The sequence below is a fragment of the Lepus europaeus genome, chromosome 18 (genome assembly GCF_033115175.1).
Source record: "Lepus europaeus isolate LE1 chromosome 18, mLepTim1.pri, whole genome shotgun sequence".
Classification (NCBI taxonomy): Eukaryota; Metazoa; Chordata; class Mammalia; order Lagomorpha; family Leporidae; genus Lepus; species Lepus europaeus.
Window position 1 is genome coordinate 4,300,834 of NC_084844.1, and position 26,145 is coordinate 4,326,978.

Sequence of the window (26,145 nt, forward strand, 5' to 3'; positions counted from 1 at the left end):
AGGATCATAGCTGACCCTAACCACGCCCCCAGGACCATCAATGACCCTAACCACGCCCCCAGGACCATCGCTGACCCTAACCACGCTCCCAGGACCATCGCTGACCCTAACCACGCCCCCAGGACCATCGCTGACCCTAGCCACACCCCCAAGGCCCAGCCTCTAAAGCACAGTCACCAAACTCCCACCTGCTTAACACCTCACAAAGGAGACTCAGCTGCTACCTGGGGGGACACAGCCACATCCAGAGGCGAGGCCGGGGGAGCGAGCTGTTCTAGAATCATCACTGAGCAGGACCAAGCCGGCCCTGACCGGGGATGCGGAAGAGCCCAGAGGAGGCTGGGCCAGTGGCAGCTCCAGGCCGTCCACAGCCCGGGGGAGGGGACACGGCCGGTGCCCGCGGAGAGGTTTGCTGGGCAGAAAGCAAGGACGCAGGAGAATCTGGGTTAGTGGAGAGAGCGCAGATTAGGACGGGGGGGGGGTACACGTGGAGAGAGCGCAGATTAGGACGGGGGGGTAACACGTGGAGAGAGTGCAGATTAGGACGGGGGGGATAACACGTGGAGAGAGCGCAGATTAGGACGGGGTTGCGCGTGGAGAAGAATGAAAACTGCGAGCAGGTACCCTGGGAGGAGGCGGAGTGGAGGAGAGGCTGGGGGTCCTGGGAAGCTGGGGACGGGAGGCATGGGAAGTCCAGGAGATGGACAGAGCTCCATGGCTGCGCTGGAGGCGGACAGGGCTCATCAACACGGATAGGGTCGATCCCGCCTGGGAGAAGAGGCCAGAGTCCAGGCAGGGAGGAGCGGCCGGACCTCTGCTGGGGCTGGAGACGGACAGCGAATGAATTCCCAGGGATCCCTACTGTCTCCATGACGTGGAAGGTGGGGTCCCCCCTGAACACCGGGGCTGCAGGCTCAGAGAGACGGAGGGGCTGAGGCCCTGCGCACCATGGAGGAAGGCAGAGGACGCGATGGGCAAAGCCCGAGTCACAACCACAGGCGTTACGGCAAGTGGCACCCGCGAGGGTTACAGTGGAAACCAGGGGGCCAGCGCCGTGGCGCAGGGGTAAAGCCACTACTGGGGAGGCGGCCATTCCATGAGGGCTCTGGTTCACATCCTGGCTGACCCATGTCCAATCCAGTTCCCTGCTAATGGCCTGGGAAGATCTCCCTTGTGTGTGTGTGACTCTTTCAAATAAGTAAATTTTTTTTTTAAGAAATGAAATGGAAGTCCTGCTTGCAACGCCAGCATCCCACATGGGTGCCATTTGGAGTCCTGGCTGCTCCCAAGGGAGGTGGCCCACGGGCTTGGGCCCCTGCCACCCATGTGAGTATGGGGTGGAGTTTGGGGCAGTGAACCAGCAGATGGAAGATCCGTCTCCCTGTAACTCTGCCTTTTGAAGAAAGAGAGAGACAGACAGACAGAGAGAGAGAGGGAGGGAGAGAGAGGGAGGGAGGGAGAGAGAGGGAGGGAGGGAGAGAGAGAGAGAGAGAGAGGGAGGAAGAGAGAGAGGGAGGGAGGGAGAGAGAGAGGGAGGAAGAGAGAGAGAGAGGGAGGGAGGGAGAGAGAGAGAGGGAGAGAAGGAGAGAGAGAGAAGGAGGGAGGGAGAGAGAGAGAGAGAGAGAGAGAGAGAGAGAGAAAGGAAATTTCCACCGCACCCATCAGTGGGAAAGCAAGGGGGCTCTGACTCTGCTTAGCCATCTTGGAGAAAAGCAAAGGCCTGGCCCACACTGACCCTGAGTGACCCCTTCCTGGCCACAGGTGCAGGCCCCAGGAAGCTTTGCCAAAAGCCCCCCAAAACCTGTTGTGCACCCAGAGGGGCGCAGAAGGCAGAGGGGCTGGCGGCTCTCAGCAGAAGGCCGGGGTATCTCAAGGCTTCTTCGAGTCTAGATCCTGGACACTGCCCTTGGCGGGCGCCCCATCAGCTCCCGCGTACGGGGGCTCTGCTCACGGCCGGAGCGCACCCGTCCCTGCCCGCTGGACCCCACCGGAGGCCTCTCCGCAGCTGAGGGCTCCGGCATGGCCTGCTCTGTAACAGAGGCAATGAGGTTTGGGGGCCTGACCGCCCCGCGTGGTCACCAAAGCGGAGGATGACAACCGCAGCTGGGGACGCGCCCGCCCGAGGCGCCAGTGCTGGGCGCTAGAGCCCTTCCGAGGGGAGGGGAGCAGGGCAGGGCGCTTCCCGGCCGCCGCCCACCTGCCCCGGGCGTCCAGAACCCTGGAGCCGGCCCCGAGCGCGCAGTGCGCAGCCAGCGCGGCAGGTGGCGGCGTCTCCTCGCGTCCCGCCCGCTGCCCGGCCCGCCTGTCCCCGCCCTGAGCCTTACGGGGAAGGCGCGCGGCTCGCCCCGGGCTGGCCGGCGGCGCTGGTCCGAGCGCCGGCGGGAGGGTGGCCGCCGTCGAGGTGCCCAGGGCACGGGCCAGCGCCGGGGGCGCGCGCGGCTCCCCAGCCCCGCAGCCCAGCGCCCCGGAGCGCGGCGACGTCCGGCCCACCCGGGCCTCTCTCGTCCCGGCCAGGCGGCGGACGGGCGCCCGCGGGCCGGGGCTACATGAAGCCCCCGCGCGGCCGTCTCCTCTGGCTGCTGCTGCTCTCGGCGGCCGGCTCGGGGATCCTCGTCGTCCTGTACTCGGCGCTGGAGCCGCACCCAAGCCCCGGAGCCCACGCCAGGTAGGGGCTGCGGCGGGCACCTAGCGCCGCGGGGACCCGCCCTGGCCCGGCGAGCCGCTCCTTGTTCCCCGGGTCTGAGCAGAAGCGCCTTTTGCTGTCGGAGTCTGGCCCGGCCACCTGAGTCTGGTCGAGACGGTTCCTGGGTTTTTGCGCCGTTCCCCACCCCTCCCCAACCCGCGCGCCTTGGGGAAGTCGCACTTTTTCAGACTCTAAGTTTTGGGCAAGGACCCAGGCGCCCGGGGTTCCAGCGGGGCGGTGGCCAGGCTGCCTCCTCCCTGGCCTCCGAGTGATCGGCGGTGCAGGAGCCGGATCTGGGTCCCCCCCCCCAAGTCTGCGCCCCTGCGCGGCGCTTCCTCCGGCTGGCCCGGGGCACCCCCCTTTCCTTTGTGCACAACCCGGAGAAACCTGAGAGCCTGCCTTTGGCGAGGGCTGGCTCCCCGCGACTTAGCTGCACTTGGGAATGCAGATCACCGGGCCCTTCCATGCCGGGTTCCCCACCTGTGCCCCACTGCGCGCTCCCCAGCGATCGCGCTGAAAACCAAGTTAGCATCCGCTGGCTGGAGACCAGGTGGAATCAGGACACAGAGCTGCCCAGCAGGGGCCCGGCGCCAGGGAGTCTGGGAGTGAGTCCCCACGGAGGGACCTGGTGGTGACACCCGAAGTTGGCATAATAAAGAGGCCTGGGAGAGGCCTGGGGAGGGGGCTCCGTGTCAACTTTATGTAAAGATGCTTACAAAAACTTAAAGTAAACATCCTTTGAAAAGTACCCTTCAGGGGGTTTGCTCTATGCCTATTGTATCTCAACAGAGGTGTTTCTTTCTTGTTTTTTTTTTTTTATATATATATAAATCTTTCACCTTTTCCAAATCTGACTCAGAAATCATATTTGTGCTGCAGTTGGAGCCCAGGGGGCACGTGGCACCTGCAGGGGTCTGGTGTGAGCAGTGGGCAGGGTGGGGGTGTTTAGTCCTGGAGAGAAGTGGGAGGGGCCTGGGGCCTGCAGATGCAGGCTGTGTGACCCCCCCCCCCAGGGACTTGTGCAGGGGGCGGGGCCTGAGGAGTGGGCCGTTACTGCAGGTTGTGGAGGTGCCCACTCACAGAACCTGGATGAGTGGTTCCCACACCTGTAGACCCGCGAAGACGCCATCCGTTTTCCTCTGAACCAGGGGAGGCCTGAGGACCCGCATAGCACAGACCCAACAGGACTTTGTAAGGACATTTTAGGACGGACCGTACTAAGGCTCTAAGCTGCGTAGGTTTAGTTCTATGAAAAATGCAGCCCTTTGTCCTGTTTTCTCCGGGGCTGATCCAACTTCCCAGAGCTCCTCCCCCCACCAGGTGCCCAGGCAGGTAACTGGAGACACCTGGGTTCCTGAGAGGGCGGGGCTGGGAGAAAGCCGGCCACACCTGCAGGCTCCCAGGCCACAGCTCTGTGTGGGAGAATCTGTGCGGGATTAACTGAACGGGGGTGGGGGGCAACAGCTGGCCTGCAGCGACCCCCTCATGTCTGCACCTTGGACTCACCTGGTGGGGGAGGTGGGACCCACATGTGAGCGTGTGGGTGGGCGCGTGGGTGTTGTCTCAGGCAGCCTAGGCTGGGGGCCTGGCCCCACGCGTCCTCAGGGGAGGGACTGCAGGATTCTGGGGGGGGGGAGGGGGGCGGAAGGGGTCATCCCGCTGCTCCCAAGGGCTTCCCAGGAAACAAAGGGGGGCAGATCCCGGCTCCCTGCCCCCCCCCCACCTCCCCAAGTCAGCGCCTAGAAGGCCGCACAGGAGGCCTTCCTGTCTCTGCCCACCTGCCAGTCCCGAGCCCTCCTGCCCCCTGGTGGCTGTCCAGGTGAGGACGGGGGTCTGGGAGCAGCCTGGCCATTATTTGGGTGGGCTGGTCCCCTGTTCCTTCCTTCCTGTTTCCCCCCTGTACCTGGGAATTGTGAGGAGTGGGCAGTGATGTCAGCCCCCTCCCTGCTTCCCCACCCACCACCACCACCACCCGCCACAGCTAACATCTAGGGGGCAGGACAGACTCCATGGACCTTCCTCGGCCACCCTCCCGGTTGTCCCAAGCAGAAATCGAGTTTCTAAGCAGCCCAGGGCTGGCAGGTGGCAGAGCCACACCTCTGACCAGGAGCAGCCCCCACAAAGTGGGAGGGGGAGCGGGGTCGTCTAAGACCTGGCACCCAGCTCTGAGGCTTGGCCGGAGACTCCTCACACGGCCCGAATTCCAGGGGGCTGGCCGCCCTTCCCGTGGTAGGCTTCCCTATCCCCCCAGCCACTGTCTGGGAGACCCTCTGTTTCTGCCTCCCGCTGAGGGCTGCCTTCTCCTGCGTTTCCGGGACTGGTAGAGCGACCGTCTTGTGTGTGTCTAGGAAGACAAGGGCGCAGTCCAGGGCCTGCAGGTAGAAGGAGCCAAAGAGCAGAAACCCTTTGGGTCCCAAATGGTTTTTGTCCACCCCAGGGCTGGCTGCGGGGATGCAGGGGTCCCCTGATTCACTTCCACCTCCTCCCACAGGAACACCACGCTATCCCAGGGGGTCTTTCAACTCAACACACTGAACGTTGGGACCAGAAAGGTATGTGGCTGGCCGCCCTGTGCCAGTGCTTAAGGGAGCGGGGAGGAGGGCAAACAGGAACATTCCCGGGAGATTCCCAGACACCCCCCCATGCTCAGGGCTGGGCAGCCGTGGGCTCGCGGCTCTCGGCCGACTGCCAGGCCCTCCTGAAACCCGGCAGCAGACAAGGATGAACAAATATGTACCCTGGGGGTCCCAAGATTTTACCTTTAAAATTTAGTCCCCTGATGGCCGGCGCCATGGTCACTAGGCTAATCCTCCGCCTTGCGGCACCGGCACCCCGGGTTCTAGTCCTGGTCGGGGCGCTGGATTCTGTCCCGGTTGCCCCTCTTCCAGGCCAGCTCTCTGCTGTGGCCCGGGAGTGCAGTGGAAGATGGCCCAGGTCCTTGGGCCCTGCACCCGCATGGGAGACCAGGATAAGCACCTGGCTCCTGCCATCGGATCAGCGCAGTGCACCGGCTGCAGCGCACCGGCCACGGCGGCCATTGGAGGGTGAACCAACAGCAAAGGAAGACCTTTCTCTCTGTCTCTCTCTCTCTCTATCACTGTCCACTCTGCCTGTCAAAAAATAAATAAATAAATGGCCGGCGCCGTAGCTTAACAGGCTAATCCTCCGCCTTGCGGCGCCGGCACACCGGGTTCTAGTCCAGGTTGGGGTGCTGGACTTTATCCCGGTTGCCCCTCTTCCAGGCCAGCTCTCTGCTATGGCCCAGGAAGGCAGTGGAGGATGGCCCAAGTCCTTGGGCCCTGCATCCGCATGGGAGACCAGGAGAAGCACCTGGCTCCTGGCTTCGGATCAGCACAATATGTCGGCCGCAGCGGCCATTGGAGGGTGAACCAACGGCAAAAAGGAAGACCTTCCTCTCTGTCTCTCTCTCTCACTATCCACTCTGCCTGTAAAAAAAAAAAAAAAAAAAAAAGATTAAAAAAATAAATAAATAAATAAAAAGAAAATGTAGTCCCCTGAATGTTACCCCGTACCCCCGAGGCTTCTTGTTGCTGTAGAGCCACATCTCCACTGCTCACCGAGGAGTGAACTCCCAGCCCTGGGAGGATGTGGCACAGTTTCCAGAGCCTTTGAGGATGATCTGGGCTCTGCTCCACAGCCTGAACGACAGCCGGCCTTGACCTGGGGGTGGGGGGCTTTCTGTTTCAAAAAAAAAATCATTGTCTTTTATCTATTTGTTTATTTTTCTTAAATTTCTTTTATTTATTTGCAAGGCTGGATGACAGAGAGGGAGGGAGGGAGGGAGAGAGATTGATTTTCCATCCGCTGGTTCACTCCCCAAATGGCTGCAACAGCAAGGGGTGGCTCAAGCTGAAGCCAGGAGCCCAGAACAGCATCCGGGTCTCCCACGTGGGTGCAGGGGCCCAAGCACTGGGCCATCTCCACTGCCTTCCCAGGCGCGTCAGCAGGGGGCTGGATCAGAAGCGGAGCAGCCAGGACCTGACCCAGAGCTCTGCTTTGGGATGCCCGTGGTTGGACCTGCTGTGCCGCGACGCCAGTCCCGACCGACCCACGGCTCTTGAGCTGCATTCCGCCCCTGAAGCTCCCGGCAACCCCAGGAGGCGGCTTAGTTCTTACAGATGAACAGAGGCACAGAGAAGGCAGGCGCCACTCAGGATCAATCAGAGGTCGCATGGGTGCTGGGAGTGAGCCTCCCGCTGACCCTGACCTTGGCTCTGAGCCACTGTGCGCCGGCTGTCTGTGTCATTGTGGATTAGGGAGAGCTTGGAGGACAGGTGTTACGGCACAGTGAGGGAAGCTGCCCCGGGGGACGCCCACACCCTGCATCAGAGTGCCTGGGACTGAGTCCTAGCTACCCTGCTCCCCGTCCGGCTTCTTGCCAGTGTGCACCCTGGGAGGCGGCAGAGGGTGGCCCAAGCGCCTAGGTTCCTGCCACCCACATGGGAGACCCAGGTGGAGCTGCCAGCTATGGCAGGCATCTGGGAAGTGAACCAGCAGAGGGAGGGTCCCTCTTTCTCTCCCTCTCTCCCTCCCTTTCTGTCAACTCTGCCTTTCAAGTAAATAAATCTTAAAAGGTAAATAAATGCATGAATGAACGCTCAGTGCCCAAGATAGAATCTGAAGCCTCAGGGAGGTGTTGAGGTGGATTTGTTCTGAGAGGAGGAGCGTGGTGGGGGTGAGAGGTGCGGGGTCACCACACAGACCCCGGGAGTCCGGTGAAAGCAGGCCAGAGGCAAGCAGCCCGCAGACTCATTTATTTCAGTTGGTACAGCAGCTTATATAGCCAAGGCAGCCAATCCGGTCAAGGGGCGGTCTATGCCCTAACCAATCACAGCCTGTTGCCAGGCAGTTTCCGAAGCCATCCAATCACAGCCTGTTGCCAGGCAGTTTCCATTGCCAGCGGCCATCTTGGCATGGCCTTCTCATTCCATAACTGGGAGACCTTAGTGATGGCCGAGCAGATGGTAGGTGGCCCTGGACAGGTGCGTGGGGCCATCTGGAGAACAGAGAGGCCTCGAGCGTCTCCTGAGTGCTTGGACCAGGTCATCCAAGTTTCCCAAAGTCCTTTCTCCCCAGCCAGGCTAAACACGGTGGCTTGAGGTGACTTCGGACATACTGCCAACAACAAGGCAAAACCAAAATCAGACAAAATGAATGGGAATAGAGTAAAATTAAAGATAGGGAAATAAGACAATGCTAGCCCGGTGCATGAAAACGGTGCCACAGAGTGGAGCTGGCTGTGAGCTTCCCAGTGGCCAAAGCTAAGAAGAAAACTTTGCCACCACCTCCATGCAAAGAGAAGGCAGCTGGCCAGGTCGAAGTGCGGTCTCCCCAGAGGAGACTTGAAGGTTTTCCTGGGGCCCCGTAGAGAGGTCCGGACAACCTCCCTGTGCCCAGTGCAGCAGTGAGACCCATAGAGCGCGGTCTGCTGTAACGCCTGCTTTGAAAATGTCAGCTTGCCCGCGACACCGTACACGTGTCGGGAAAACTAAAGCCAGCCGAATGACCACGCGGTAATTCACAAACAGCACAGCGGCCCGCACGCCTGCCGTCTGCAGCACGCGGTCTAGACGTCCCCTTCACCGCGAGCGGCTGCTTCCAATGCCCACCTCCTCAAGCAAGTCCTCTCCAAGGTCAAGGCCAGGTCGGGGTAGTATTCTGTGTTTCTTAGCCACGGAACACGCGTGAAACAGCGCCTCCGTGTTTCTCAAGTTCCTACCGCTGGTTTTATGCATGAGCAGTGTGTATCTTTGGGAGGCGGAGAGACAGACAGAGCTTCCGTGTGTGGGCTTCGCTCCCCTGAACGCAGGTTTCGGCCCAGGGTTGAAGCTGGAGAACAGGAGCTCCTGCCGGCTCTTCCACATCGGAACCCCGCTCCTAGAGCCGGCACCGCTGCCTCCCAGCGTCTGCGTTAGCAGGATGCTGGAGCTGGGCAGGGGCCCGGGGCACTGGATTTGGGTTCTGGGCCAAGCCCCCCATCCCCACAGCGCTCTCCGTGTCGTGGCTCCCGGCGCACTCCCCCGCCCACCCGCCCTGTGGCGTGGTGAGTTTGAGGCACTCATGTTTCTCATTCCGGCAGCCATGGCTGAGCAGCCGCTTCCTGCCTCGTCCTTTGATCAGGCTAACAGCGGAACAAAGAGCCCCATTCAAAGGCCCCGGCCGGCTGTGTGAGAGCTGGCGTGGTTGGGGTGGCAGGCAGTGGGGGCCCGAGTGCAGAAATGCTGTGTTCACTTCCTGCGCCGGCCGGAGCCGTGACCGCACACCAGGGGGCTGAGCGCAACCGAAATGGACGCTCCGGCGCATCTGTGCCTTCCTCCCGGAAGCCACTGGGGAAGCCCGGCCCCCACCCCGGCCTCCACCCGGGCTGTGGCCTCTTCCCCGCTTCGGCCTCACTCGGGTCTCTGCCCCCTTAAAGGACATGGGTCCTTGGGGCTAGGGCCAGCCTCACCCGACAGGACCTCACTTGCCCCTGCAGTGCTAGGAGGACATGCTAGGAGGACAGGATCGTGGGGGGACACTGTGCAGCCCGCAGGGGCACCAGCCTTCCCGAGCCTGCCCACACACGGAGCCTACGGCGAGCACTGCCAGGGCTGAGAAGGGCACCCAGGCCCACACGCCTCCAACCACAGGGCTCCTGCGGCCCAGGCCCCAGCACCGGACAACGGCCCTGGGGTTGGCCTAAGCGTGAGGCAGAGGAGGACTTGGCCAGAGCCATCGGGCTGTGGGCGCGTGGCATGCAGGACAGGAAGGGCTAGACGCCCTGGGCTACATCTAGAAAGTTCTCAGACCGCCCCCCCCCACCCCGGCTCAGGGTGCTGGACCACAGGCCAACTTGGTGTGCAGGCTGGGGGGCGGGGCTCTGCCTCTCAGCCCTGTGTGGAGTCCGTGCCCCTCCCACCCCACTCCACAGGAGACACCCTCCCCCCCAGTGCTCAGTCCTCTGCCATCTCTCCCACAGGGCCAGGCCTGCCCACGCCCGCTTCGCCAGGCCATCCAGCGGCACCGGCACTTCCGCGGCCTCTTCAACCTCTCAGCCCCTGTCCTGCTGTGGGGGGGGCTCCTGGGCCCGGAGCTCTGGGACAGCCTGAGCCGGCACAAGGCCCCCTACGGCTGGCAGAACCTCTCCCGCCAAGGTCAGCCCCTCTCGCCTCCAAGGTCCCTTCCTCCTGTTCTCGAGCCTGGGCTGGGCCAGGTCTCCTTCCAAGCACGAGGGGGAGGGAGGGAGGGGGCGCGGCGGCTCTGGCCACCCCGGGGCTGCCCTGGCGTGCAGACTCTGGTGTCCAGCAGTGGCCAGGACAGGGGCTCTGGCTGCTGCCGCACCTGGGGCCCATAGCTGCTCCCACCCCACCCCTTCCTGGAGTTCTTTCCTTTGGGGCGAGTCATGCAGGTTCCTAAGGCCAAGACCCCTCCCTGCTGGCCCCCAGTCTCCTCCTGTGCTCTGTGCTGCTTGCGAGGGGCGGGGTCAGGCCTCAGGTGAGGCGGGGCAGCAGCCCAGTCTTGGGAACACCCTGTGCGTGGCACTGGTGGAAGGGGCACTCCCCACGTCCCCCACACACACACTGCCTGCTCCCCTCCCCCACAGCCATCACCTCCACCCTGAACCTCCTGAACACCTCGGAGAGCGCAGAGCTGTTTGCTGCCCCTGGGGACCTGCCACGGCCCTGTATCCGGTGCGCTGTGGTGGGTAACGGAGGTATCCTGAACGGGTCTCGCCAGGGTCGCAACATTGATGCCCACAACTTTGTGTTCAGGTACGTGGGGCGGGGCGGGGGGGGGAGGTGGGAGGGAGCCCTGGCAGAGAGAGCGAGCCCTGGGGGTGTCTGTGTGGGGACGGCGGGGCCCAGGCAGCACCCGCTGCAGGTGCAATGGGCACCAAGGGACCAAGGCTCTGAGGACGGAGCACAGGCGTTACAGGCGCGCGGCCGCGGCCGAGCCGTTCCCAGAACGGCCCTGGAGGGCTGGAGGAGTGGGGCTGGGCATCGGACAGACGGCGGGGCGCAGGCCCTGCCGTGGGGACAGGCGAGGCCGGGCTGCGGCCTGGGCTGACCGCAGACGCCGGCGCCTCTGTCGGATGCAGGCTCAACGGTGCCGTGGTCGAAGGCTTTGAGCACGACGTGGGCGCCAAGACCTCCTTCTACGGCTTCACGGTGAACACCATGAAGAACTCACTGCGCACCTACTGGCGCCTGGGCTTCACCTCTGTGCCCCAAGGGCAGGTAAGGCCTCCAGCCGGTGTCGGGGCCCCTTCGGTGGGGTGGGCCCCAGGGCACACACGCCCCGGCTCAGGGGAGGCACTGACCGTGGAGGAGGCTCTGGCCAGGGCCGCCCCATGGGCTCGGGTGGCCCAGGACTCCTCAGGGTGTGGGAGACCAAAGGTTCCTGCTCACTGACCGCTCACGTGCCAGGCCCTGGAGTGGCACCGCGTCCACCCCTTTACAGCTTGGTGCCCTTTTGTTTTTTCAAGATTTATTTTATTTGAAAGTCAGAGAGAGGTGGGGGGAGAGAGAGATCTTCCACCCACTGGTCCACTCCCCAAATGGCCGCAACAGCCAGGACTAGGCCAGTCTGAACCAGGCTCCCGCAACTCCATCCGGGTCGCCCACGTGGGTGGCAGGGCCCAAGGTCCTGGGGCATCCTCCACTGCTTTCCCAGGCCCCATAAGCAGAGTTGGATCTGAAATGGAACACCCGGGACTCAAACAGGTGCCCATGTAGGAAGCTGGCTTACCCCACTGCGCCCCAGTGCCGGCCCCTCCGTGCCCTCTTTCTCCAAGTCGGTGGCAAGGGGCAAGGCCAGGATCCAGTCGGGACTGCCTCTCTCAGAGCCCACGTTCCCTGGGGCAATCGGCCTGCCGTAGCCAGTGCTGGGGGGGGGGGGGCTACTCCCTGCCTCCTCTGCCCCAGCTTGGTAGAGGGCAGGGCCAGGGCCAGGGCTGTCCCAGCAGACATCAGGTGGCAGGTTCAGAAAAGTGGCCATGGCCCCCGCGCGAGAATCATCAAGGTCCACGCCCCTGTGGCCACCGTGCTCCGTGTGCCTGCACTGCCCACCAAGGGAATGATGGGTGGCTTCTTAGGGTGCCCCCGACAGCCCTGTTAGGAAGTCGGGCTTCCCGGGAGGAGATGACCCCAGAGCCCTGTCTCCCGGCCTAAGGCTCTCCCAGCAACCCCGGTCGCCATAACCCCATGGCTCCATCCTCAACTCTGAGTGCCACGTGGAGGGTGAGGAAGCACCGGGGGAGGGGTTCCAGCGCTTCCTCGTCTGACCCGGGCACCCAGAGATGTCCTGGCCACAGGGTCGGCTCGCTGAGCCCTCACGGCTGAACTAGCGGCTTGCTTTCTGGGGCAGCCACAGCACCCGTCACGGCAGTGTGCGGCTCAGAACCGGAAGCTGCACACACAACACGTGTGCCGTCTTACACAACACGTGTGTCGTCTCAGTCTCACTGGCCGAGGAATCTGGGAGCGGCTCAGTGGAGTGGTTTTGGCTCCGGGGCTCTCGGGCAGGGAGCTGCACCTGCAGGCCTGGTGGCTTCCTGGCCCCCGGCTCCTGGAGGGTCCCCGGGCGTGGCAGCTAATCCTACCCGGAGCAGGTGGTCCACACCACCACCTTCCATGCAGTCGAGGCCCTCTTGGAGGGAAGCAGCAAGGCTGTGGGCTCGTGCAGTGGCCCCACGCAGGACCTGTGACACGTCTGGGAGATGCTCCAGTGGGCGCGGGTGGCAGGACCCAGGGGGGCAGGGGCGTCCACTCTGAGCAGGAGGAGACAAGGTGACCTTGGCCCCTGGTGCTCTGTGTCCCCGTGTTCGGGAGATGCTCCAGTGGGCTCCAGTGGGCAGGACCCAGGGGGGCGGGGGCGTCCACTCTGAGCAGGAGGAGACAAGGTGACCTTGGCCCCTGGTGCTCTGTGTCCCCGTGTTCAGGAGATGCTCCAGTGGGCTCCAGTGGGCAGGACCCAGGGGGGCGGGGCGTCCACTCTGAGCAGGAGGAGACAAGGTGACCTTGGCCCCTGGTGCTCTGTGTCCCCGTGTTCAGGAGATGCTACAGTGGGCGCGGGTGGCAGGACCCAGGGGGGCGGGGGCGTCCACTCTGAGCAGGAGGAGACAAGGTGACTTTGGCCCCTGGTGCTCCGAGTCCCCGTGTTCAGGAGATGCTCCAGTGGGCTCCAGTGGGCAGGACCGAGGGGGGCGGGGGTGCCCACTCTGAGCAGGAGGAGACAACGTGGCCTTGGCCCCTGGTGCTCCGTGTCCCCGTGTCCCTGCAGGACCTGCGCTACATCTTCATTCCTTCAGACATCCGTGACTACCTGATGCTGAGGTCGGCCATTCTAGGAGTGCCGGTCCCCGAGGGCCCCGATAAAGCGGACAGGTGAGCAGGTCCACGTGCAGTGGGAGCCGTGGGAGGCGCAAGGGCAACAAAGCTCCCCCAGTCATGGGGCATCACTCAGCACCGCACGGGGTGGGGGTGGGGGCTCATGCTGTCCGCTAGCCCCTGGGGACCCTCCTGCTCCCAGGGGGTGGGGGCGGGGGCTCATGCTGTCCGCTAGCCCCTGGGGACCCTCCTGCTCCCAGGGGGTGGAGGTGGGGCTCATGCTGTCCGCTAGCCCCTGGGGACCCTCCTGCTCCCAGGGGGTGGGGGTGGGGGCTCATGCTGTCCGCTAGCCCCTGGGGACCCTCCTGCTCCCAGGGGGTGGGGGCGGGGGCTCATGCTGTCCGCTAGCCCCTGGGGACCCTCCTGCTCCCAGGGGGTGGGGGCGGGGGCTCATGCTGTCCGCTAGCCCCTGGGGACCCTCCTGCTCCCAGGGGGTGGGGGTGGGGCTCATGCTGTCTGCTAGCCCCTGGGGACCCTCCTGCTCCCAGGGGGTGGGGGCGGGGGCTCATGCTGTCTGCTAGTCCCTGGGGACCCTCCTGCTCCCACGGGGTGGGCTGCAGGTTTTCTGAAGGGGGTGAGGCACTCCCCCTGTCACAGAGCCAGCTGCTCAGGGCTGGGCCCACTGCTCTGGTCGCAGAGCAAGGCCAGGCCCAAGACGCAGGAGGGCCTGCCCCACAGCCCCAGCGCACTGGGAACAAAGGGCACCTTGTCTCCCCTGCCCTGCTGCCCTGGGCCGGGGGCGTCTGCCTGGCGTGGAGCGTCCTCCCCGTGGCTCTAGGACAGTTCCTCAGGGGTTAAGTCACAGAGGCCAGGCCACCTTCCACCCCCTGCCCCGTGGCGGCCCCTCCCCTCCCCCACCCCGTGATGACCCAACAATTGTTGCTGTCACCGGGCTGGGCTTTGTGACAGGGGCGAGCCTGGGCTCCGGGGAGGCTTCCCGCAGCGCCCCGGGAGGGCTGGACAGACGCCTCCCCGACACCAATGAGCTCCCCCTCCCACACCCCCATTCCGTCCCCCACCCAATCCCCCTCCCAGTCCCGCTCCAACAACATCGTCGCCCCTCCCGCCCAGCAGCCGTACGCCAGCTCGGGGGGCTCCGCCCCGTCCCCCTCCCCGACCCGGGGAGGGCCCTCGTCCCGGCCGCCCTCCCACCCGCCCACCCCCACCACCTCGCAGCCGTCGTCGCGGGCGTCCTCGCTGACGCCCAGCCCCCACACCCAGCATGCGGCCCGCGGCGGCGGCCAGCTGCCCACGCCGCCCCCGTCCAAGTCCCCCTCGCAGTCCGGCTTCAAGGCGCCGTCGCGCAACCCCTCGCTCACGCCCGCCGCGCCCTTCGTGCGCTCGCCCTCGCAGAGCCCGGCGCCCTCGGCCTCGTACATCGGGCCGGTGCGCGGCATCCCGTCCTACATCGCCCCCTACGTGCCCCGCCTCCTGAAGGAGCCGCCCTTCTTCGAGCCGCCCACCGCGCCCCTGCCCCAGGCCCGCTGCGCCCCCTGCGCCGCCCCCTGCCGCGCGCGGGAGCCCCCGCCGCCGCCGCCGCCGCCGGCCTCGCTCTACCTCCCGCTGCTGCCCCCGCCGCCGCCGCACCCGCAGGCCGCCTGCCCCTTCCGGACGCCGCCCGCCCTGTTCACGCCGCCCTCGTCCCTGTCCTACTGCCCGCCCGCCGAGGTGCTGCTGCGCGGCCGGCCGCACGTGGTGCCGTCCGTGCTGCCCGCCACCTTCTACACGCCCTTCTCGCGCTACTACTCGCAGCCGCGGCCGCGCCGCGCCCTGCCGCGCCGGCGCCCCAGCGCCTTCCCCCTGCCCTCGCTGCCCGGCCTGCCCTTCGACGGCAGCGGGCGCTCGGTGCACTTCTATCGTGGCTCCTAGGCCCGACGCCTATTTCGGACCCCACGCCTCTGCCAGGAAGTTCAAGCTGCTCCACCCGGCTTTCATCAGCTACGTGACCAAGAGGTAGGGACCTGCGGGGGGGCGGTCTTCGTCCTTCCCCGCCCACGTAGGGGTGCTGGGGGCCTGGGGGTGCCCAGGGTCCTCCCCATCTTTCCCCCAGGCGCACAGCCGTCCCTGAGCCGGCCGGAGCAGGTGCGGGTGGTATAGGCCTAGGGGGCCCCCGGGGTCCTCCCCTTCCTCCCCGCCCACGCCAAGGCACTGGGGCCATCCCCGAGCCGGCTGGAGCAGGTGGGGGTGGTATGGGCCTAGGGGGTCCCCGGGGTCCTCTCCTTCCTCCCCGCCCACGCCAAGGCACTGGGGCCATCCCCGAGCCAGCTGGAGCAGGTGGGGGTGGTATGAGCCTAGGGGGTCCCCGGGGTCTTCCGCTTCCCTTGCCCTCCCCATCCCAAGGCACTGGGGCCATCCCTGAGCAGGTGCGGGTGGTATGGGCCTAGGGGGTCCCCGGGGTCTTCCGCTTCCCTTGCCCTCCCCATCCCAAGGCACTGGGGCCATCCCCGAGCAGGTGCGGGTGGTATGGGCCTAGGGGGCCCCCGGGGTCCTCCCCTTCCTCCCCGCCCACGCCAAGGCACTGGGGCCATCCCCGAGCTGGCTGGAGCAGGTAGGTGCACAGCTCATCTGTGCGGAGGAGCCGGCATCCCGTGGCGTTTCCTACCTTGATGGAGGTGGTACAGGGTCAGCAGGAAGTGCACAGAACTCGGGCCACCCCAAAGAGGTTTTTCACTAGGGACTGTTCACCTGGAGTAGGCCGGGTGCGGGGAGCATAGGTGTGGGGCAGGAGTAGGGCTGTAGCAGCAGAGAGCTCATCACCGGGAAGCCTGGCCCGGCCGCCCAGGTGAGCCAGGAAGGAGCCGAGGGCTCAAACAGCCTCATCTCCCTCCCTGCTTTTAAGTTTTGTTTTTATTTATTTCAAAGGCAGAGTTAGAGAGAGATCTTCCCTCCGCTGGGTCACTCCCCAAATGGCCACACCAGCGAGGGCTGGGCCAGGCCAAAGCCAGGAGCTTCATCCAGGTGTCCCATGTGGACACAGGGGCCCAAGAGCATCCTCCGCTGCCTTCCCAGGTGCATGAGCAGGGAGCTGGATCAGAAGTGGAGCAGCTGGGGCTTAAGTCACTGCCCATATGGGATGCCAGCATTGCAGGCTGTGGCTTTACCCGCTGGCCACAGCACCAGCCCAGGGCGTTTTATTTCAATTAAAGATGGATTTACTTAGCAGCCCACTGAGTTTTTTCCCAGATACAGAACTGGTCAGGATAGAAAGGTCAGAGGTTTTGTGTTGTTTCGGCCCTGCACCCGCATGGGAGACCAGGAGGAAGCACCTGGCTCCTGGCTTCGGATCGGCGTAGCTCTGGACTTAGCGGCCATTTGGGGGGTGAACCAATGGAACAAAGACCTCTCTCTCTGTCTCTCCATCTCACTATCTGTCAAATAAAAAAATTTATGGGTTGGGGCAGGTGCCGTGGTGTAGCAGGTAAAGCCGTTCCCTCCGTGCCTACATCCCATATGGGTGCTGCTCCACTTCCGATCCGGCTCTCTACCATGACCTGGGAAAGCAGTGGGAGATGGGCCAAGTCCTTGGGCCCTGTACCTGCACAGGAGACTCTGAAGAAGCTCCTGGCTCCTGGCTTCGGATCAGCTCAGCTCAGGCTGTTGCAGCCAACTGGGGAGTGAACCAGCGGATGTAAGACCTCTCTCTGCCTGTCCAATAAATAAATCTAAAAAAAATTATTTATTGGGAAGGCAGTGATGGAGATCTTTGACCCACTGGTTCACTCCCCAAACGGCCACAGCAGCCAGGTCCAGGCCAGGTTGAAGCCAGGAACTCCAACCTGGTCTCCCACATAGGTGGCAGGGGCCACCCGCTGCTGCTTTCCCAGGCTCGTTAGCAGGGAGCTGGGGTCCGGAGCTGCGGCTTCCCTGCTGTGCCACAAGGCAGGCCCTAGGCTAAAGTCCATCAGCTTTCCAGCCCAGCGAGTTTGGATGGTGGTGGTAGTGCAGCGGTACCGCCGTCAGACTAGCACGTACGTCTCTCGGCTTTTAATGTCTCTTTTTGCTTCCAGGTTTTTGAAATCAAAGTTGATTAACACGAATTTTGGAGACCTGTATATGCCGAGTACCGGGGCCCTCGTGCTGCTGACAGCCCTGCACACCTGTGACCAGGTAAGAGGGCCTCGGCCTCGGGAGCCTGTGGCAGCAGGACCAGATGTGACCCCCAAGACCGTCCCGGGCCCCTCAGCCGCCCACCCCAGGGCTGGCTTCCTTCGCTTTCTTCCTGGGGGCAGCCCCTCTGGTAGTCAAGGCAAAGTCCTCAGTGGAGCTCGGTAACAACGCTTTCATGGCAACACCTTGGAGCTGGCGTGGGGCAGCACGTGTAGCCTTCTGCACACAAATACAGAGATGGCAGGGCGAGACGGCCCCCGTGACGAGAGCCTGGGGGACAGACTGAGTGGCAGTTCTCAAGGCTGGGCCCTTGACCCAGCGGAAGCCAGTTCCAGAGCTGAAGGCAGGCGCCACTCTGGCCCCGCTAGGGGCCTCCTGGTTCCGCTGCTTTGGGGATGAGGGGCTCGCGCTAGTTACACCAGGCCCCAAGCCCGGCTCTGCCGTGGGGCGCATCTCATCGCCTCTACAAGCCGGTCTCCCCACTAGTCACCAGCCGGAAGCTGGAAAGGCAGGGGAGCAGTGTTATCACTGTTCACTGCACTCCACTCGGGGACCATCTGGAGGGCGGTGGGGGTACCACGCCTTTCTGTTTGCACACCCCAGCAGCTCAGTACTAACCCAGCACTGACTCCCCTTGTCCAGGTCAGTGCCTACGGCTTCATCACGAGCAACTACTGGAAGTACTCTGACCACTATTTTGACCGGAAGAAGCAGCCACTGGTGTTCTACGTAAACCACGACCTGCCCCTAGAAGCCAGGCTGTGGAGGGACCTGCATAAGGCCGGCATCCTCTGGCTGTACCAGCGCTGACCCCGAGCACCGAGCCCGCAGAGCCCCTTGGAACCTCAACTCCCTGGACCCTCTTCCTCCCAAGGGAAGGCACTGAGGTGGACTTGCACCCTGACACCTGCTCAGTGCAGGACACTTGACCTGGTCACCAGCTCATCCAAGGGAAAATGGTGAGCTCTCCCTCACCAGCAAGGGGCAGGTGTGTCTCAGGGCAGCATCAGTGGGTGACCAGGCCTGTGGTTCACTGACACAGCACACCCCCCACCCAGACACCAAGGCGACTCAGCAACTTTGAGGACACCTCTCAAGAACCCGAGATGGAGACGGACTTCCACCCGACAAAGTGGGCAGAGGCCACGCGTAACTTGAGTAATAAACGATGGATGGTGGTTGTCTGTGTGCTAAGTGCAGGAAGCGCAGGGTGCCCTCGGGCAGCTGGGGGGCGGTGCTGCCCAGACAGGAAGTCCCACTAGACAGCGCCCTGCCAACAGGCGGCCATTACCCAACCTGGAGTTTCAATGAACTTGAACTTGGCTGGTAGGCAGTGTCCTCACAGGTCTGTATTACAAGTGGTTTAGGGGCCCCTCCACCTGCAGGCTGGCACCCATATGGCTGCTCCACTTCCGACCCAGCTCTCTGTGGCCTGGGAAGGCAGCACTTGGGCCCCTGCACCCACGTAGGAGACCCGGAAGAAGCTCCTGGCTTCAGATGGGTACAGTTCCAGCCACACAGCCGTTTGGGGAGTGAACCAGCAGAAGGAAGACCTGTCTCTCCTCACTGTAACTCCACCTTTCAAATAAATAAAATCTTAAAAAAAAAAAAAAAATGGTTTTAGCTGGCGCCATGGCTCACTAAGCTAATCCTCTGCCTAGGGCGCCGCCACCCAGGGTTCCAGTTCCAGTCGCTCCTCTTCCAGTCCAGCTCTCTGCTGTGGCCCGGGAGTGCAGTGGAGGATGGCCCAAATGCTTGGGCCCTGCACCCCATGGGAGACCAGGAAGTGCCTGGCTCCTGGCTTTGGATTGGCGCGGCCGTGGCAGCCATTTGGGGGGTGAACCAACAGAAATGACCTTTCTCTGTAAAAAAAAAAAAAAAAAAAGTGGTTTTAAGCCCCACAGCCAGCCTTTGACCACACCGTGTCCACTTTCTGCACGGCCAGAGGCTTGGCTAGTCTGACACACTTCCCTAACACCAGGAACACCCTGGCCAACTCATCAGATGTGAAACGCTAAAGCAATGTTTGTGGGCAAAAATGAAGGGGCTGGGGGGACCAGCGCTGTGGCACTGTGGGTAACAGCCGTCCGTCCCTGGATGCCAGTACCAGCACGCTGGAGTCCCTGCTGCCCCGCTGGTGTGCCTGGAAAAGCTGCAGATGGCCCACTCACGTGTGCGACCCAGATGCAGTTCCTGGCTGCTGGCTCCAGTCTAGTCTAGCCCTGGCCACCACGGCCATTTCAGGAGTGCCCAGTGGATGAATATCTTGTTCTCTCTCCTTGCTATCTTTCAAATTAAAAAAAAAAAGTGCTGAGGCTGGTGCTGTGGCGTGGCAGGTAAAGCTGCCATCCCACATGGGCGCTGGTTTGAGTCCCAGCTGCTCCACGTGGCCCGGTTAAATAAGATGGCCCAAGTCCTGGAGCCCCTGCACCCACGTGGAGACTGGGGAGAAGCTCCTGGCTCCAGCCACTGCAGCCACCTGGGGGGGGGATCCAGCGGATGCAAGACCCCTCAGTCTCCCCCTGTACCTATAATTCTGCCTCTCAAATCTTTATAAAAAAAAAAGTGGGTAAACTAAGAAACTTGGTACTGCCACCAGAGTGCCTTCTGGGTGGTGAGGCTGCCCGTTACTTTGTCCACTGCCAGTCTGAAATCCAGTGCTAGTGAGCCAACCACAAAGTTTTTTATTTGTGCTTCAGAATGCAAAGCCAGACATAGCAGGTGCATAGGAAGTCCACCGAGAAATGCTCCAGGCCAAGCACCTGGTTCCTGTGTGCCCAGCAGTGTCCACATCACTTGGTTCCAGTCCACCAACACACACGTTACACCTGGTGACCAAAGCCCGAATTCTGTTTAAGCTATACCCTCATCTTGTTAACTCCTCCAAGTTTTCTGGAATAATCTGTCACTCAAGTTCTTCGTCTACGTTTGAAGGTGGCGCCCACAGAACCCTTGGGTCCCCCTCAGAGATCGTCCATCAGCAGACGCAGGCTCTGCCGCTGCCGCCTGTAAAAGCAAAGGACCAATCTAAGTGAAAAGCTGCCTCGACCCAAACCCGCCAGGAGAAAAACGCACTCGGCCCACCAGCCCTTCTGCATGTGCTGGGGGAGACGCCCGGTGCTGCGGAGAGGCCGGGCAGGACTCCCAGGATCTCCCTGCTCCACTCGCGCCGCACGCAGACCTTTAAGTCAGACCCTGGGGTTAGGAGAGCTCTGCAGAGCTCGGGTCAAACTCGGTCACCAAGGACATCCATCGGGCGTCCATCTCCCCACCTGCTCTCCCGCCCCGCCCTGCTTCACGCTGGCTGAGAGCTGCCCGGGCCGGTTCCCAGTCTCATTAACTCTCACTCCAAATACCGCTGCTTTGGTGACTGCGCAAAACGTGACCTTAAACAGGCGTCACACACACCTCCCTATTTCAAGAGAAGAAAGGCCAATCTGTGTGCGTCTCAGCCCTGGCATTCCGGGGGAACAAAGGAGGCACCACTGTGCTTTTTGTCTGCCCTCACGCCAGCCTCCGCTGCCCGGGCAGCAGCCCGGTGCCGGCCCTGCCACCCACAGGGTATGGGCTGAGTTCAGGAGAGCCGCCTGGAAACCAAACGGTGCTGGCAGTGGCACGGCCCCTCCCGTCCTAAATGCCAAGACCTGGCACAGCAGCCCGGCCGGGGCGGCCATACATTCCCATGGCCACAGGCTGGCAAACAACCCACGTTCTCTTAGTTCTCCTGAGACCGGCGACAACAGACCAGGGCCTGGCTGCCCGCCCGCCTGTCGCCTCACCCAGCCAGGACCCTCAGAGCACCGGACGGGGCAGGACGCACAGCCCCCGGAGTCCTTTCGGCCTGATTCCCGGTGCGGCCGGCGCACCTCAGGGCAGACTCCTCCCCCACAGGCACCTGCCTGTCGCCATGCCTCTCCGCAGGGCCTGAAGTCGGGCAGGGGAGGGGGACCTGGACGCCACGCGAGCCTCCCAGGAAGGCCCCTCTGCTCACACGCGTGAGGCACTCCACGCCGCGCCGCTGTTCCTCGCAGCTGCTGAAGAGCCTCCTCAGGCTGGAGCCGCACCTGGCAAGAGGCACTGAAGGAGAAAATCTACTGAGCGAGGGGCGGAGCCGCGCGCTCCCCAGGCGGACGGGGCGGAGTCTCAGACCTCCAGGCTCCACAGCCAGGCTCGCTGCGCCTTCAGACAGGGATAACTTTACATCATCACAGACTCGGCCACCTGCCGCCGGCCCACGTCCTCACCGCCCCGAGCCACCTCCCTAGGCCTCTCACCTGCTCGGTCCACCTGCTGGCCCGCTGCGCTCCAGCGCTCCCTCAAGGGCAGAGCGGTTTCCTGTCTCAATGCACAGGCCCACACGTCCCAGCCTTTCTCAAGTGTCCCTGCTCAAGGCCACTCCTCCAGCCACCTGTAATGGAACAAGGACTCAAGGCTCAGCCGCTCTCCCTCCCTGCCCAGAGACAAACTCTGGAATGTGTCCCTGCCCTTGAAGCTCACTTGGGCCTCACACCCCACCCTGCATTCTTTCCGGGGTCCCCAAGGCCTCACCCAGTTCCAGCAATTCCCCTCCACCTGCTGCTCCTACCCCCACCCCTAACCCTCCTTAAAAAGGCCTGGCCCCTGGGGGTCGGAGCTGCCCGGTGTTGTCATTAGCACAGGTCACCCCCTCTACTCGGTCTGGCTGTGGACGCGTGCACTGCCCACTCTGTCTGGCCCCCTCTTCCTAACACTCTGGTGCCCGGGTGAGGAAGCTCCAATCTTTTCCTAACAAGCTGTACACGCAAAGCTGCCCTGGAGCAAGCTTGCAGCCGTGGGATTAGCGAGCTGTCCCAGGCCACTTAAAAATAACCAGCGCCCCGGGATGATCGCGGGGAATGAAGGCCCAGAGCCAGGCAGATGTCTCCCGGCTCCCACTCCAGGGCCGGGCCCAGGAGGACCACCTTCACTCATCATCGGTGGCTACGGCAGTCAGGTCTGGATGCCCTAACGCTGTTTTACAAATGAAGAAACGAGCAGCCCTGACTCTGCTGCTCCCATCACAGCTTCGCGACCCGAGGCCCGCTGCGTTCTCACGGGCACTGGCCCTGACTTGGGGACGCGGCAGGTGCCAGGGCCAGGGCCAGGAGCCCGGAGCCCTCCAGCCCAGGCTGAGAACCCCGAGTGTCTGGGGGGGAAGACACACCTTCCCCAGGCGTCCTGACAGACCAAGGGGCCCAGGAACAGAACCCCACCCTGGGGAGAGCCCCCCCACAGGTGACAGAGCACCATGGAGGCGCAGCCTCACCTCTTCACAGGAAGGTCGTCGCGGGGATCCTCCCGCTCAGCTCCGGGTCCTCCAGGCTGGAAGAGAAGCCAGGACTGTGCGTTCCCACCCGGAAGCGAGTCCCCGCTGTCCATGTCCAGCTCTAAGCGTCCGAGGCCGAGCTTCAGCGCGACAGAACTCCTCACAGACAGCCCGTTCAGACAGGGATAACATCCATCCTCAGCTCAGCCTGGAGCCCCCCACCCGGCCGAGCCCCCCAGCAGTCCCTGTGGCCTCACTCTCTGGCCCCGGGCAGGCTTCTTGTCCGATCCGTCCCAGGTGTCAGGTCTCCAGCGCACACTTGGACTTGGCTCCGGAACCAACCGGGAGGCCGACGTCCGCGGTGAGCGCCCAGGGCGCGCCGGCCCCCTCTCCACTCCAGGGCTCCATCTACACGTCAGCCTCAAGCCGCGTCACGCCTGGGAGGACTTGGGGGAGGAAAAAGGGGTTGTAAAAACCGGGCTGCCCATGGGGCCGGCGCAGTGGGTTAACGCCCTGGCCTGCAGCGCCGGCATCCCATATGGACATTGGTTTGAGTCCTGGCTGCTCCTCTTCCAATCCAGCTCTCTGCTGTGGCCTGGGAAGGCAGGGAAGATGGCCCAAGCGCGTGGGCCCCTGCACCCACGTGGGAGACCGGGAAGAAACTCCTGGCTCCAAATCAGCTCAACTCTGACCATTGCAGCCATCTTGGGAGTGAACCAGCGGATGGAAGACCTCCCTCCCTAACTCTTTCAAATAAATAAATCTTTAAAAAAAAAAAAAAAAAAAAAAACAGGGCTGCCCAGGCTCACTGCTGTGTGGGACTGCCGGGCCCTCCTGGGACACCCGAGAGGCCGTCGTGTTCACACTCTGATAGCTGAGCAGTTCCAGTCCCGGCTGCTCCACTTTTTTCTTTTTTGGAGATTTATTTGTTTTTTATTTAAGAGAGAAGAGTGAGGTGTTCCGTCCGCTGGTTCACTCCCCAGAGGGCTGCACGGCCGGAGCTGCGCCGATCCGGAGCCAGGAGCCAGGAGCCTCTCCCGGGTCTCCCACGTGGGTGCAGGGGCCCAAGGACCTGGGCCATCTTCCCTGCCTTCCCAGGCCACAGCAGAGCTGGATCGAAGAAGAGCAGCCGGGACGCGAACCCGCGCCCCTGTGCGCTGCAGGCGGCTCCACCCACAGCCCCGGCTCCTGCTCCCGCGCCGGGAAGCTGCGGAGGTCGGGCCTCGGCTCCTGGCTCGGCCGCCTGGGACCCGGACCGGCGGGTGGAATCTAACTCCGCCTTCCAGGTAATGGTTTAAAAGTCAGAACTTGGAGGCGCCGGGAGCCCCGGGCCGCGGGGCGGCTGCGCGGGCAGCTCCCCTCCCCACACGGGGGGTCCCCGAAGCCACAGCCGCGCCGCGGCCGCTCCTCCCGCCCGGGCGCGTGTTCTCAGCCGGCCCCAGCCAGGCCCCCAGCCCCCAGATAGGCCCCCAGCCCCCAGATAGGCCTGCAGTCCCCAGCCAGGCCCCCAGTCAGGCCCCCAGGCCGGCCCCCAGCCCCCAGCCCCCAGCCAGGCCCCCAGCCCCCAGCCAGGCCCCCAGCCCCCAGCCAGGCCCCCAGCCCCCAAGCCCCCAGCCAGGCCTCCACGCCCCAGCCCCCAGCCAGGCCCCCAGGCCCCAGCCAGGCCTCCACGCCCCAGCCCCCAGCCAGGCCCCCAAACCCCAGCCAGGCCCCCAGGCCCCAGCCCCCAGCCAGGCCCCCAGCCCCCAGCCAGGCCCCCAAACCCCAGCCAGGCCCCCAGTCAGGCCCCCAGCCCCCAGCTAGGCCTCCAGTCCCCAGCCAGGCCCCCAGCCAGGCCCCCAGCCCCCAGCCAGGCCCCCAACCCCCAGCCAGGCGGGCGCTGGGCCCTCGCCACCACCCCCCGCCCCTGAGGCCGAGGCCAAGTGTCTCAGGCCTGCGGCAAACGCCCTGTTTCCCCACCTCGGCAACCTTGCCGCCACCACAGTCCTCACGCGGATCGCGAGCTCCGGCCCGGACCCGAGCAGCAGCCATGGCTTCCAGCCACGCGGCCGACCGGGAAAAGAACGGGGGTTGCGCCTGCGCGCGAGTCCCCGCTGCGGTCTCGCCGCCGCTCTCGCGATGTTGAGAAAGGGCTGATGGGAAATGTAGTTCAAAGCAACGGCGGCAGAGGCGGGGGCCGCGTCTGCATGGCGACTCTGGAGCCGCCGGGGGCTGATCTGTGAAGAACCGTGGCCGTCCGTCCGGAAAACGAAGGCAGTCACTGGGCCTCCGCGTGCAGACTGTCCCCGGCCGAGACCAGGAGGCGCGAAAGGGCAAAGGGAGCCGGGACCCACGGGGAAACTGAGGCCGGCGGAACTTTAATGCCAGGCGGATTCTGCCTGGGCGCGGAGGGGCCCTGGGAGTGGTTCGTGGACCAGAGAAGGGGAAGGGGGCCCCGGGGGCATCCCTGCTCTGGCTCGGCTGCCTTAAAACGGGGGCGCCCGGGAGCGGCGGGGCCGGCGGGGAGCCCCCCGCCCCGCCCGGGGTCCCGCCGCCTGCGCGGGGCTTTAACTCCGAGAGGGGAAGCCGACGGCTGCCAGGTTGGCTTGGGAGAACAGGAGCAGCCGCTGCCCTCTGAGTGCCGTTCGTTCACGCCGCCGCGCCGGCTTCTGGCAGACCCGCCCGGGGGCCCAGGCGGCCGGCGTCAGGGCCGGAACCTGCACCTGTGCCCCCTGCACCTGCGCGGCCGCCGGCTTCCACGTGCGGACCCTCCTCCGGGCCTCATCCCCCCCAGCGCGTCCGTGTCTGTTACCTCCCTGAGTTTCATTGGCTTTGATTTTTTTTTTTCTCTTAAGATTTACTTGTTTATTTGAAAGGCAGAGTGGCACAGGGGAGGGGGAGAGAGGGGCGGGTGATTCTCTCCCCTGATGGCCGCAGCCAGACCTCCCCCTGACCTGCAGAGGCCGAAGTGGTCAGGCCCCGTCTGCTGTCTTCCCAGGCGCCTTAGCCGGGTGCTGGATTGGAAGGGAAGCCGCCGGGACTCCACCCTGCGCTCCCGTGGGATGCCGCGTGGCCCATGGCGGCTTCACCATCCCGGTCGTCCGCAGAGGGCCTGGCAGGTGAGGGCCACCATGGATTCATTCAGCAGCCACTGTGGCTCCTGGCTTTCTCTTACCCTAGAGGACAAATTATTTTGCGTAGCACTTAAAGAGAGAACGCGCTCTCTCCCTGCCAGCCACGTTCCCGCAGACCTGGGGAGGGGGTTCCACCGGCAGCTGGCCCAGGGCTGGTGGGCGAGGGCCCCGCAGCAGCCGAGCGGCAGCAGCTGACCCCAGGGCACTGACTGCCCCTCACGACTCCGCGGCACTGAACCCCACACCCACGCTGTGACGCCAGTGCTCCCCACTCCCCACTCCCAATTCACAGACCAAGACACAGAAGCCTCGCAGCTTAGCCACGTTCACCGGGCCCGCGGCCGGCTCGGCCAGGGCTTGACCCCGGCCCCTGGAGCCCCTGTGAGAGGCTGACCTTGTGCAGAAGGGCTTCTGTGGGTTCCTTCTGGTCAGGGGGTGGCAGAAGGGGACAGCAAAGGATGTTTGCATGTTTGCAGGGTTGTTTGGGGACAAAATAGGAAATGACATTGACAGACAGGAGCGCCCGGCTCCTGCTCTACTGTTTTGAGCCACTTGGGGGCAGTGAGGGTG

General features: G+C 63.9%; 2 protein-coding genes and 1 long non-coding RNA gene across 4 annotated transcripts; 2 read left to right on the forward strand and 1 right to left on the reverse strand.

Moving 5' to 3' along the window:
- Window positions 1-2,546: 2,546 nt before the first annotated feature.
- On the forward strand, window positions 2,547-18,745 carry ST6GALNAC2 (ST6 N-acetylgalactosaminide alpha-2,6-sialyltransferase 2). The gene is made up of 9 exons (XM_062216330.1): window positions 2,547-2,665; window positions 5,175-5,235; window positions 9,663-9,837; window positions 10,287-10,455; window positions 10,782-10,920; window positions 12,965-13,068; window positions 14,941-15,024; window positions 17,079-17,178; window positions 17,821-18,745. The coding sequence occupies exons 1-9, from the start codon at window positions 2,547-2,549 to the stop codon at window positions 17,986-17,988; spliced, it is 1,119 nt and encodes a 372-aa protein (XP_062072314.1). The 3' UTR covers window positions 17,989-18,745.
- LOC133776974 (uncharacterized) lies at window positions 14,053-14,940 on the forward strand. The gene has a single exon (XM_062216331.1). The coding sequence runs from the start codon at window positions 14,053-14,055 to the stop codon at window positions 14,938-14,940; it is 888 nt and encodes a 295-aa protein (XP_062072315.1).
- Window positions 18,746-19,840: 1,095 nt separating the features above from the next.
- Window positions 19,841-24,513, reverse strand: LOC133746744 (uncharacterized). 2 transcript variants are annotated; one of them, XR_009864253.1, is made up of 6 exons: window positions 24,422-24,513; window positions 22,720-22,908; window positions 22,463-22,518; window positions 21,453-21,586; window positions 21,170-21,255; window positions 19,841-20,184 (listed from the first exon to the last, which is right to left on the reverse strand). It is a non-coding gene; the product is annotated as an uncharacterized LOC133746744 (long non-coding RNA). The 2 variants fall into 2 exon arrangements; XR_009864254.1 differs by lacking the exon at window positions 21,170-21,255.
- Between the last annotated feature and the right edge of the window lie 1,632 nt (window positions 24,514-26,145).